At 40.9% G+C, this 12,774-nt stretch overlaps 1 protein-coding gene across 4 annotated transcripts in view; it reads right to left on the bottom strand.

Annotated features, from left to right (window-relative positions):
• Nucleotides 1–1,283: 1,283 nt before the first annotated feature.
• Nucleotides 1,284–12,774, bottom strand: part of GGNBP2 (gametogenetin binding protein 2) — a 45,559-nt gene continuing 34,068 nt past the window's right edge. For all 4 annotated transcript variants that reach the window (XM_034942051.3, XM_034942049.3, XM_034942050.3 and 1 more), the window contains exons 8-14: nt 11,786–11,960; nt 9,649–9,843; nt 5,719–5,869; nt 5,204–5,329; nt 4,971–5,119; nt 3,924–4,172; nt 1,284–1,928 (exon numbers count right to left, since the gene is read on the bottom strand). In XM_034942051.3, the coding sequence (XP_034797942.1) occupies nt 1,725–1,928; nt 3,924–4,172; nt 4,971–5,119; nt 5,204–5,329; nt 5,719–5,869; nt 9,649–9,843; nt 11,786–11,960 (1,249 nt within the window). In that variant the 3' untranslated portion in view covers nt 1,284–1,724. The remainder of the gene's footprint in view (nt 1,929–3,923; nt 4,173–4,970; nt 5,120–5,203; nt 5,330–5,718; nt 5,870–9,648; nt 9,844–11,785; nt 11,961–12,774) is intronic.

Raw genomic sequence — 12,774 nt, forward strand, 5'->3', positions numbered from 1 at the left:
TGGACCACAGGCAGTCCAGTCTTACGCCAGGGATGTGCTCCTCAACTGTCTTCACATCATTATCGCTTCTTGGGTTGCTGGTTTTGTTCAGAGTAGAGCTCGCTTTACTAAAAGTGCTGAAAACTGCGTACTTAATATAGCCATTCTCTTAAAGAAAAGGCATCTTTGAATAACCACCTGACTCCCTTCCAGCAAGCAATGGAGTAAGCGGTGAATGTGGCTGGTTTATTCATTCAAAAACACTCATTTGCCTATCCTGTGTTTGGCCCCAATGGCAAAGATTAAAACTAAACTAAAGCAGCCTTTCCTTTTAGGGATCTCAAAAGAACCTTTGACTCTTAACAGTGGTGAAGAGGGGATTCACCTCTGAGCCAAGGGCTGTGGGAGACCCACAGTCATTTTTTAGATTCTGGGATGAAATCAAAAAGGGTCCAAGAGGAGTCCTTTTACCTCTGCCCCATTCCTATACAACATCTAGATTTGAAAGACATCTCAGGAGGTGGATCCAAGAAATGGCACTATGAAAATTCAATCTAAGTTTCTGCTGCTGCCCACTTGAAATCTAACTCAAAATCTGATTAAAAGCACATAAAATTCACACCACCTCCATTGCACAGAAGTACTGATTGTCCCATGATTTTTATGCTGCCACCAAGTATTATAAACATGTAGACACAAATCTCTAAGCATCATGTGTCTACGGAGCTATTTGACTGGATCTTCTAAATGGCAGCAAAATGCTACTCCTGGGGGGAACTCTCTCCTTTAGTACTCACAGCTGTGACAGCAGTAAACTGTAAGACCACAGTGACTTTGTTACTGGATACCAGATAAGGCTGAACCTCACATGCACTTACACAGCCCACAATGTGGTTAGCTCTCAGTGCAGCCTTCTGAGCCCAGTCTTACATGTTGAGCAATTACTTATTGGGCAACCCTTGGTTGAAATTCTGCCAAGTTTTGTTTTTATTCTTCTTGGTCAATATGAACCTCTGAATTTAAGAAGTACTTTGTGTTATGTATTAGGGAACCTTTAATAATAGCAATTAAAGTCTCATGGGAAAGTAAGATGGTAGCAAGTATTTAAAGTATCTCCTCAAAAGAAAAAGACTGGAAAACTGCTTTTCTCAGTTGTCAATTCTCATCAAAGGAAGATTTTTGTCTTCAACAATCTGTATCTCTGTCCTTCATCCTTTCTAACATCAACACTGGCCAAGCATCAAGTCCACAAGTGGCAAATACTAAAGTACTGCCACATATTAAGTAGAAACATGTACAGCAAATTTTACTGTGCGTATTAATAAATATTCTTTATTTTAAATTTTGCACATTGCGCTTTAACATTACATCCAAACATTTTGCAAGTGGATGTCTACTTTGTAAAACCATATATTCAGCTCATTGTCATTTCTGTACAGAATTATAAGTACAACATTACTTTTTGCCACTAAGTTGCTTTAGTAAGTCTCACAGGAAGAGAAACATTTAATGAAAAGAGATGGCTTAAATCATATGGCAGGCCTGCGCAGCCACGCAACTAAAGACACAAGCCTGAAGAAAGAACAAACTAATGAGGATACCTCCACCGTCTCCCAAAACAAGAAAGAATCACATTGATTTAAGATAAAATTTTGCCATAAGTCACTAAATTAAGAGTTTTTCGAAAGAGAAGGCGCAGTAGTCATCGTGAGTGTTTCATTGAAAGACAGAGCTATTTTATTTATTTAATTTGCTCCAGCCGTTGTCAACCAGCCACTACAAATGGGCCTCTTGTGATCATTTAACCGGCAGTATTTATTAAATTTCTCCTTCAGATGCTGTCGGTATTGTTCTCTATTGCTGTAGAAAGACTGGTTATTAGCCATAAATGACTGTATTTCATCTTGTGAGATAAAGATTTCCTCATCTGAAGTACATTCAGACTCATCCTGCAAATTAAAGCAGTAGTTAAGACTATGACTTAAGAATGCAAAATGTTATGTAATGGAGGAGGACAGCTAAAAATTAAACCAGTCTAACTTTTTAGTTTCAAATCAGTCACATAAAGCCTTTAATTGGAGTGTTTGCAGAATAAGCATCATGTCATTCTGCCTAAGAAAGTAGTGAGAATAAAATCCAACTCCTTGAGTTGAAACCTTGAATCTATAATTTCTCCTAGAAGCCTATGAGCCTAGCAAACTACCACCATACCTTGGCCTTAAAAAAATAACTAATTAAAGATGTTACAACTAGTTACCTATATTTTAAGTAGCCAGACGTATCTCCAGTTAGTCCTATCTTGAAACAGTCATCCCTACAAACTAAGTAAAAGATAACCATTTTCTACTTAAGAAGTAAGTTACACAGCATCACCATTAAACTTTTACAACCATTAAAACTTTTAAACATTAAACTTATACAGGTGGTGGCTCACACCTGTAATCCCAGCATTTTGGGAGGCTGAGGCAGGAGAATCACTTGAACCTTGGAGGCAGAGGCTACAGTGAGCCAAGATCGTGCCACTGCACTCTATCTTGCCTGGGTGACAGAGCGAGACTCCTCAAAAAAAAAAAATAAATAAATAAATATTAAAACTAAACTTTACAACCATAAAAAAGAAAAAAACTAGCTGGGCGCGGTGGCTCACGCCTGTATTCCCAGCACTTTGGGAGGCTGAGGTGGGCAGATCACCTGAGGTTGGGAGTTCAAGACCAGCCTGACCAACATGGAGAAACCCATCTCTACTAAAAATACAAAATTAGCCAGGCATGGTGGCACAAGCCTGTAGTCCCAGCTACTCGGGAGGCTGAAGCCGGAAAATCGCTTGAACCTGGGAGGCGGAGGTTGCGATTATCCGAGATCGCACCATCGCACTCCAGCCTGGGCAACAGAGCAAAACTCCACCTCAAAAAAAAGAAAAAGAAAAAAGCTAGTATTCCAAAGGATTTGGTTCCATCAGGACTCTAATGAAAAGGACACCACTCTTCTTCCTCCCCTCCTCCAAGGGCCACCTATACTACGCACTGGGTCAGTTGGGATCAGGTAAAAAGTCTCAGGAACTGGAGTCTTACCCTACCTACATGACACCTAGAAGAAGAAAGCAACCTCTAGTTCAAATTGTATATTCTTTCTGGTATGGAAGGGTGGCTACCATAACTTGCCAATCAGAAAGGCAAAGTTTGCTTACAGTAACCTACTTCAAGGAGGCAGACTACTGAATATAATGCTACCTCTATCCTTTCTCCCAACTACAGATGGTCCTGACTTAACAATAGTCAATGGTTCTACTCAGGTTTTTTTTGAGACAAAGTCTCACTCTGTTGCCAGGCTGGACTGCAGTGGCACGATCTCAGCTCACTGAAACCTCCGCCTCCTGGCTTCAAGTGATTCTCCTGCCTTAGCCTCCCGGGTAGCTGGGACTACTGGCACACGCCACCACGCCCAGCTAATTTTTGTATTTTTAGTAGAGACGGGGTTTCATCATATTGGCCAGGATGGTCTTGATCTCTTGACCTCATGATCCACCCACCTCGGTCTCCCAAAGTGCTGGGATTACAGGCATGAGCCACTGCACCCAGCCTTATTTGGGACTTTTTTTTTTTTTAACTTTACAAAGGGTTTATTGGGATGTTGAATGTATTTTCAACTCAGCAGTATTTTTGAGTTGTTATGGGTTTATTGGAATGTAACCCCACTGTAACTCAAGGAGTACCTATAATGTCTTCTACTGAGACAGAGGCGGCCATGGAAACGTGTTCCAGAGTAGTTGCATAAACCACGAGTGGAAGGACAGAAATGAAGTCCCCAAAGAATAATGAAATACTACCCTTAATTTCTCATAAGCTTCCTTCAACTACCTACCTTAAGCCCTCAAATACTATCCCCTCCCACATCCACCCCGTTCCCAAACAATTATGTACAGTAAGACCACATGGAATACTTACAAGGAGTTCAACTAAGCTCTTGGCACCTTTTCCGGAATCGGGACCAAACAACGTTTCTGTAGGTTCTGCAAACTGTGGTACATTTTTCCTATGCTCAAACCAAGGCAATGGCTGCCCACCCTTTTCAGAGCTGCAACAGCTTTCAGGATGTGTATCTTTGGTCTTGTCACGGTGAAACACTGTGTGCATGGTATTTCCTGAGGTCTCTCGATTACCTGGATCTGTAATACAGCTTCCAAGCTTCTGGATCTGATACCACAGCAAAGGATTTCACAGGTAAAAAGGCATGATATAATAGCAATTATTCTTTAAAAAAAAAAAAAAAAAAGCAGGGCACAGTGGCTCATGCCTACAATCTCAACATTTTGGGAGGCCGAGGCAGGTGGATCACCTGAGGTCAAGTGTTCAAGACCAGCCTGGCCAACATGGTCAAATGCCATCTCTACTAAAAATGCAAAAATTAGCCAGCCATGGTGGCATGCGCCTGTAATCCCAGCTACTCGGGAAGCTGAGGCAGGAGAATTGTTTGAACCTGGGAGGCAGAGGTTGCAGTGAGCCAAGATTATGCCACTGTACTCTAGCATAGGCGAAAGAGTGAGACTCCATCTCAAAAAAATCCTGACATAGTATTAAACCTTTAGAAGGAACACTAAGTAATAGCAGCAGCTGGCATTCATTTTATTTTACCAGGCATTTACTATGTACTAGACACTATGCCACACCTGCCAATATACATTCACTTCACCTTCATAGAACCTAATATGATAGGGACTAAACAAATTGTTTAAGATTACATAGCTTATAAATTTAAAAGTATAAAAAGAACAATTGAATTTCTGACTCACAAGGACTGTTGCACAAATGATCACATCTCTCTCTGCCCCCAACCCACACTCTCACACGATGAGCACCCAATGGAACTGCATAAAGAACTCATTCTAAAAAAAGTAAATCCTAGCAGCTAAGCTGCACATATGCCACTCCAAGGAAAACACGTGTTCTGCCCTCAACAGCAAAGGTTGAAGAATTACAAGTTATGACACTTACATGTTCATCACATTTCAGTATCTTGCTTTTCTTTTTCTTCTTTTTATTTTTTCCTTTTGTGTCGTTCTCTTCAGAATTTGCCCAACATTCAACACAACTATCACCATCATCCTCTTTGTCTTCACAGTGATGAACACAAGAGTCATCACCTGCAGAAATCAATAATCCTTCTTATTTATGTTCTTAAGTCAGCCATGTAGTAGAAATAACTGGGAAACTTAATGTGAGCCTACCGTGTTCATCATGATTACAAATGCCTTCAGTGCAGGCAACATCCGAACCCTCCCGAGAACCTGTTTCACTCCCTTCCATGCTAGATGAATATCCACAATCACTACCATTACAGTGTGGAGATAAGCCTGAGAATAAATCAAGTGAGAGTTACAATTAACATACCAATAAGTATATTAGGACAAAGAGTGAACTCTTTGGGGACCACAGAAAAATCTCATAATTAATGGCTTATTAAAAGTAGAACATTTCCAATGAAGGATTTTTTTTTTAAGTAGAAAGTAAATTAAATAATGAAAATATGATTAGGAATTTACCATTTTTCGTTTTTGTCAAAAATAAGTCAAAGAACATAAAGAAAAAGGAAATATTAAGTATCTGACTAAATTATATGATATTCTTGGAACTATGAAGCAGTTTTAAAATTCTAGCTCACAGAATCTCTAAAAGCTTTTACATTTAACAGTAAGAAAGAATAGAGTTAAGAGTTCATTTTAAAAAGAAATTATTCACTTACCTTTCTTTATTTTAGGGGACCCCAAAAGATTGCCACTGCTAGGACAGGTACATGATGTATTTTCATTGGTAACAATTACTTCTACACAAGTATTACCATCTTCAGTGCTGCCACAGGCTTTGCAGCTGCTATTTTCTATGAAGTCTGTTTCCTTTAAGGATCAACATTAAGAGACAGTCAAGAGCTTTACTCCATAACAGCTACATTTTATTCCCTAGATCAAAACTATTTTCATTCTAATACTAAGATGTGGCATTTTCACTGTACTGACATTTACACTGACAGTACAAAAGTAATGGTGGGTAAAGATATTAGTCCTTAGCACAAATCAAGACAGTACTAACCAAAGTGTGCTAAGAATCACTGTATTCTTCAACTGTCAAGCGCTCTCACAAAAATAGATATTTCACTTATGAATGTCTTTGAGGAAGCTGTAAAAATATTAATTGTATCAGATATCAACCACAAATACATATACTTTTTCCTTTTTTTTTTTTTTTTTGAGTACGGTCTCCTCTGTCACTTAGGCTAGAGTACAGTCATACAATCATGGCTTACTGCAGCCTCAAACTCCTGGGCTCAAGCAATCCTTCTGCCTCAGCCTCTTAAGTAGCTAGGACTACAGAAGCACACCACCAGGCCTAATTTTTTTACTCCTTTGTAGAGACAGGGTTTCGTTATGTTGCCCAGGCTAGTCTTGAACTCCCGGCCTTAAGCAATCATTCTGCCATGGCTTCCCAAAGTGCTAGGATTACAGGCATGAGCCTCCACGCCCTGCCAACAGAAATCTTTTTGACAGTCTATGTGGGGCCAGGTGCAGTGGCTCATGCCTGTAATCCCAGCACTATGGGCAGCTGAAGCAGGTGGATCACTTGAGGTCAGGAGTTCAAAACCAGCCTAGCCAAGATGGTGAGACCCCGTCTCTACTAAAAATACAAAAATTAGCCGGGCAAGGTGGCAGGCGCCTGTAATCCCAGCTACTCAGGAGGCTGAGGCAGGAGAATTGCTTGAACACGGACGGCAGAGCCTGCAGTGAGCCAAGATCACACCACCGCACTCCAGTGTGGGCGACACAGTGAGACTCCGTCTCAAAAAAAAAAAAAAAAAAAAAAGTATGTGACAAATGGGAAGTATGCTTAAAGCATTTCTGTTGCAGCTGTCTCAAGGAAACGTACTTGTGCCACTTTTTGAGGTGCAAGCTGAACTTTTTTCCTGGAACATCAAGTTCACTTGAACGAATAAATGAGAGACAAACTGAGAGACTTGGATATTTAGCAGGCATTTCCTCAAAAATGAATGAAGTCAATCTGTTACTTCAAAGGAAACAATGAACAACAACTGTTGTCAATTATAAAACTCAAACATTGAAACAACAATCAGAATTTTGGCCTTGCAACCAGCAGTACTATGAACTTGAAGCTTCCTAATACTTGGACTTTTCTGACCTGCATAATTCAGTGAACTTTGAAATAAATTCCAATGCATGATGTTACAAAACAATGCATGAGTAAAAGATCTATTCAAAGTCCAATATAGTCCAACGGATTCTAATTTAGCAGAGTACAAAAAGGTCATTGATAAGGTGCCAGATTCCATATTGCAATGAATCTTTTAGAAACTACCACTGGTCAAAGTGTAGTATTGAAGAATATCCACAACTATCTGAAAAGGTTTATATTAAAATACTGCTCCCAGCCAGGCACAGTGGCTTATTCCTGTAATCCCAGCACTTTGGGAGGCAGAAGCGGGCAGACTGCCTAAGCTCAGGAGTTCGAGACCAGTCTGGGCAACATGGCAAAACCCCATCTCTACTAAAAATACAAAAAAAAATTAGCCGGGCATGGTGGTAGGCGCCTGTAGTCCCAGCTACTTGGGAGGCTGAGGCACAAAAATCGCTTGAACCCAGGAGGAGGTGGTTACGGTGAACCAAGATTGTGCCACTGCAATCCAGCATGGGTGACAGAGCAAGACTCTGTCTCCAAAATAAAATACTTTTCCTACCATATAATATCTGTGTGAGACTAGACTTTCTTCATATGCTTCAACCAAGCCAATAAATGGAAACAGATTGAATGCAGAAGCAGATATAAGAATCTAGTATATTCCGTCAGGCGCGGTGGCTCACACCTGTAATCCCAGCACTTTGGGAGGCTGACGCAGGCGGATCACGAGGTCAAGAGATCGAGGCCATCCTGGCCAACATGGTGAAACCCTGTCTCTACTAAAAATACAAAAATTAGCCGGGCATGGTGGCACACGCCTGTAGCCCCAGCTGCTTGGGTGGCTGAGGCAGGAGAATTGCTTGAACCCGAGAGGCGGAGGTTGCAGTGAGCCGGGATCATGCCACTGCACTCCAGCCTGGCAACAGAGCGAGACTCTGTCTCAAAACAAACAAACAAAAAAAGGAATCTAGCTTATTCCTTTTAAGATGAACATTAAAGATATTTGCAAAAAAATATATAGTATAATACCATTCTTCTCACTCTCATTTTATTTAGAAAATAGTTATTTTTGAAAAAATATTTAGTTAACATTATTTTTGAAGGAGTAGTTTAAAATTTATCATTTAATTTCTAATACAGTAAATATTGGTAAGTATAACCCACATAAACAAAAGCTCATTGAGTACCTTAATTTTTAAGAATGTAAAGGGATCCTAAGACCAAAAACTTGAGAACTGCTCTAGGTCATGCACAGAGGTGGCTTTCTATATTTTGACTTTGATCTAATAATACATTAAAGTCAGGTAAAGAGATAATTACTCAACATTGTCTTAATAAAACATAGACATGACATTAAAATTCTGGCTTATACAGACTACAGTAGGAAAAAAAGCTGATATAAAAACTGCAGGAGCTCACATCTGGAAAAGCACAGTAAAAATGCCCAAATCTAGCAAAAAGCCATACAGTTAACCCTCCATATCTGTGGGTTCTGCATCCATAAATTCAACCAAGAATCGAAAATATTTGGGGGGGAAAAAATCAACCTGCATCTGTACTGAACATGTACAGACTTTTTTCTTGTCCTTATTTTCTAAACAATACAGTATAACAACTATTTAAACAGTTTTTATTTATTTTGAGAGAGTTTCACTCTGTCGCCCAGGCTGGACTGCAGTGGAGCGATCTTGGCTCACTGCAACCTTTGCCTCCTGGGTTCAAGAAATTCTCATGCCTCAGCCTCCCAAGTAGCTGGGATTACAGGCGCTCGAGCCACCATGCCCAGCCTTACATAGCTTTTACATTGCATTAGGTATTGTAATTTAGAGATAATTTAAGAATACAAGAGGCCAGGCACGGTGGTTCATGCCTGTAATTGTAGCATTTTGGGAGGCCGAGGTGGGAGAATTGCTTGAGCCCACAAGCTGGAGACCAGCCTGAACAACATGGTAAAACGCCATCTCTACAAAAAATACAAAAAATTAGCTGGGCCTGGTGGGGTAAGCCTGTAGTTCCAGCTACTTGGGAAGCTGAGGTGGGAAGATGACATGAGCCTGGGAGATGAACGCTGCAGTAAGCCATGATTGTGCCACTGCACTCCAGTCCGGGTGACAGAGTGAGACCCTGTCTCAGAAATAAAAGTATAAGGAGGATGTGCATAGACTATATGCAAATATTACACCATTTTACATCAGGGACTTGCACATCTGCAGATTTTGGTGTCTACAGGAAGTCCTGGAATCAAACCCCACAGATACCAAGGGACGACTGTACTTTTTATTTTTATTAAAAAAATAAAATAAAATAAATAGAGATAGAGATCTCACTATCTTGCCCAGGCTGGTCCCAAACTCCTAGGCTCAAGTGATACCTCCACCCTGGGCCTCCCAAAGTGCTGGGATTACAGGCGTGAGCCACCACACCTGGCCTGTACTTCTATCTACAAGCAATACATACACACTTAAGAGTTGATATTAAGAAATATTACCTTCTCTTGGCTTACTTCCTTTTCATCTGCTGTTTGTAAGGGAGTAGGAATATCACACACACACTTATTTTTTCGTCTATTCTTCCGTTTTTGGCGTTTCTTTTCTTGCTTGAGTTCTCTTACTCGTTCCTCTTCTGAAAATTCCTCACAAAGTTGTTCCAATCTGCTAATACCCTGTACTTTTTCCACGGTCATCTATTATAAAAATAAGGTTGAGGGTGAATATTGGTCAGAACTTCTTTTCTTTTTTTTTTTGAGACGGAATCTTGCTCTGTCGCCCAGGCTGGAGTGCAGTGGCATGATCTCAGCTCACTGCAAGCTCCGCCTCCTGGGTTCACGCCATTCTCCTGCCTCAGCCTCCTAAGTAGCTGGGACTACAGGTGCCCGCCACCACGCCCGGCTAATTTTTTGTATTTTTTAGTAGAGACGGGGTTTCATCGTGTTAGCCAGGATGGTCTCGATCTCCTGACCTCGTGATCCGCCCGCCTCAGCCTCCCAAAGTGCTGGGTTTACAGGCGTGAGCCACCGTGCCTGGTCCCTTTGTTTTGTGTGGTAATATACACACTCCTATTCCAAACCAGCAAGAGTCAAGTTTTAAATTTCAGAATTTTTTTTTTTTTTTTTTTTTTGAGACAGAGTCTCGCTCCATCGCCCAGGCTGGAGTACAGTGGCACCATCTCAGCTCACTGCAACCTCTACCACCCAGGTTCAAGCGATTCTCCTGCCTCAGCCTCTCAAGTAGCTGAGATCACAGGCATGCACCACCACACTGGCTGATTTTTCTATATTTAGTAGAGACAGGGTTTCGCCATCATGGCCAGGTTGGTCTCGAACTCCTGGCCTCAAGTGATCCGCCCACCTTGGCCTCCCAAAGTGCTGGGATTACAGGCATGAGACACCATATCTGGCCTAAATTTCAGAATTTGAACACAACAAAAGTAAACATACCATTTCCTCACATAATGAAAAAACTATTTAACCTGATTAGATGATCTAGTCTCTGAAGGTACAAAAATACAAAGAGAAAAAGGGTAAGGGCTGGGCGCGGTGGCTCATGCCTGTAATCCCAGCACTTTGGGAGGCCAAGGCAGGCAGCGGATCACGAGGTCAGGAGATTGAGACCATCCTAACTAACATGGTGAAACCCTGTCTCTACTAAAAATACACAAAAAATTAGCCGAGCATGGTGGCAGGCGCCTGCAGTCCCAGCTACTCAGGAGGCTGAGGCAGGAGAATGGCGTGAACCCAGGAGGTGGAGCTTGCAGTGAGCCGAGATCATGCCACTGCACTCCAGCCTGGGTAACAGAGCGAGGCTCCGTCTCAAAAAAAAAAAAAAAAAACAGAAAAGAAAAGAAAAGAAAGAAAGAAAAATAGTCCTTATACCATGGCATTCACACAGCATTTACTTCATACTACTGGACATTAGCAGGCAAAATGAAACTCACTAAAGGTTTTAACATTTCCTGCTTAATCCTTGGGGGCATTTAACTTTTCACTAGTTATGTGTGTTTTTTTTGTTTTGTTTTTGTTTTTGTTTTTGTTTTTGAGACGGAGTTTTACTCTTGTTGCCCAGGCTGGAGTGCAGTGACGTGATCTTGGCTCACTGCAACCTCCACCTCCCGGGTTGAAGCAATTCTCCTGTCTCAGCCTCCCAAGTAGCTGGGATTACAGGTGCCCGCCACCACGCCCAGCTAATTTTTGTATTTTTAGTAGAGACGGGGTTTCATCATATTGGTCAGGCTGGTCTCAAACTCCTGACCTCAGGTGATCCGCCTGCCTCCTCCTCCCAAAGTGCTGGGATTACAGGCGTAAGCCACCATGCCCAGCCTCACTAGTTATGTTTCATAGCAGCATCTTATTAAACATCTTCAGTTTTCTACTCTGAGAAAGTCTAAAAACCAAAGCTGGCAAAGTTAACAGGATTAAAAACATTTTTTTAAATCCATCAACTTCTTCTAAATCCCAGTTCCCTAGACCACCCCCACTCCAACCCAAAGCCATGTAACAATATCCAGCCAAATCCATGAAGCTCTATCAGTGATGGACAGTCCTTTTAGGCACTAGTGGCTTACATTAAGATTCAGTCCAATAAGGTGACTAAGCAATCTTAGATACTGGAACAGCCCACTGTTCTTACCTCAAAACTCTTGCGTAAAGCATCAACACCAAGATAGAAAAGCATCTGCCATGTCTGCTCTTCTGCCCGTAGTTTCTGCCAGATTCGATGCAGTCTTTCATAAAGATGAATTCCCAAGCAGGTCAGAACTTCTTCTTGAGCTATATCTATTGTCTTTGCATGCCTTTCTCTTCGCCTATAAAAGGGAATAATCACACACTAATACCTTTAACTGAAACAGTAAAAGATGGATAACACAGTTGCAAGTTCAGGTTTTAAACACAATGTGCTTACCTAGTAACAAGACAGTTATACATTTACACTCAACGTATATGTTGCTATACAAGCATGCATGTCTACAACCAATGAGAAATACACATGCAAGTAGAATTTAGTCCTCGTATTGCTAAAAATAAAGTAATTCAGGAACTGGCTCTAAAAAGATGGGTTTTAGGGCACAATGCAATCACATAGAAGTGTCCAGCTCATAGTAGACACAACAGTTCCTTTTACTTTCCAATTATAGCAAAACATTTTTTCCTTCATTAGGTTTTTTGTTTTGAGGAGGAATGGAGAAAGGCAATGCCAAAGTGATTCATCATGGGCAAGAGTCCTCCACCAGGCCAGTCTTTACAAGTGTTCACAGAACTTTGGCTTTAAGCCCTTTGTATTCTAGCAGAAAGTAGGCACTCAAATGAGGGTTGATACCCTAAATACAAAAGGAAATGCATTTGATTTATTCTATTAACATCATCATCTGATTTTATTTTTACAACAAAGCCAGAGATACTACTTTAGGTTTCTATGTAGTAATAATAATATAATATACACAGTTCATGAATTACATTCAATAAGGCATTTCTTAATCCCCTACTGCAAAGATCTGACTTATGCAAAAACCATTATTGTGAATAAAATTTACACACGATAATGCATGGATAGAGGGAGAAAAATCCCTTCTAATCATTTTCAAATGAAAATGATAGTCTGTAACAATGAAAGCCAAAAAA

This window comes from Pan paniscus, chromosome 19, assembly GCF_029289425.2.
Source record: "Pan paniscus chromosome 19, NHGRI_mPanPan1-v2.0_pri, whole genome shotgun sequence".
Taxonomy (NCBI): domain Eukaryota; kingdom Metazoa; phylum Chordata; class Mammalia; order Primates; family Hominidae; genus Pan; species Pan paniscus.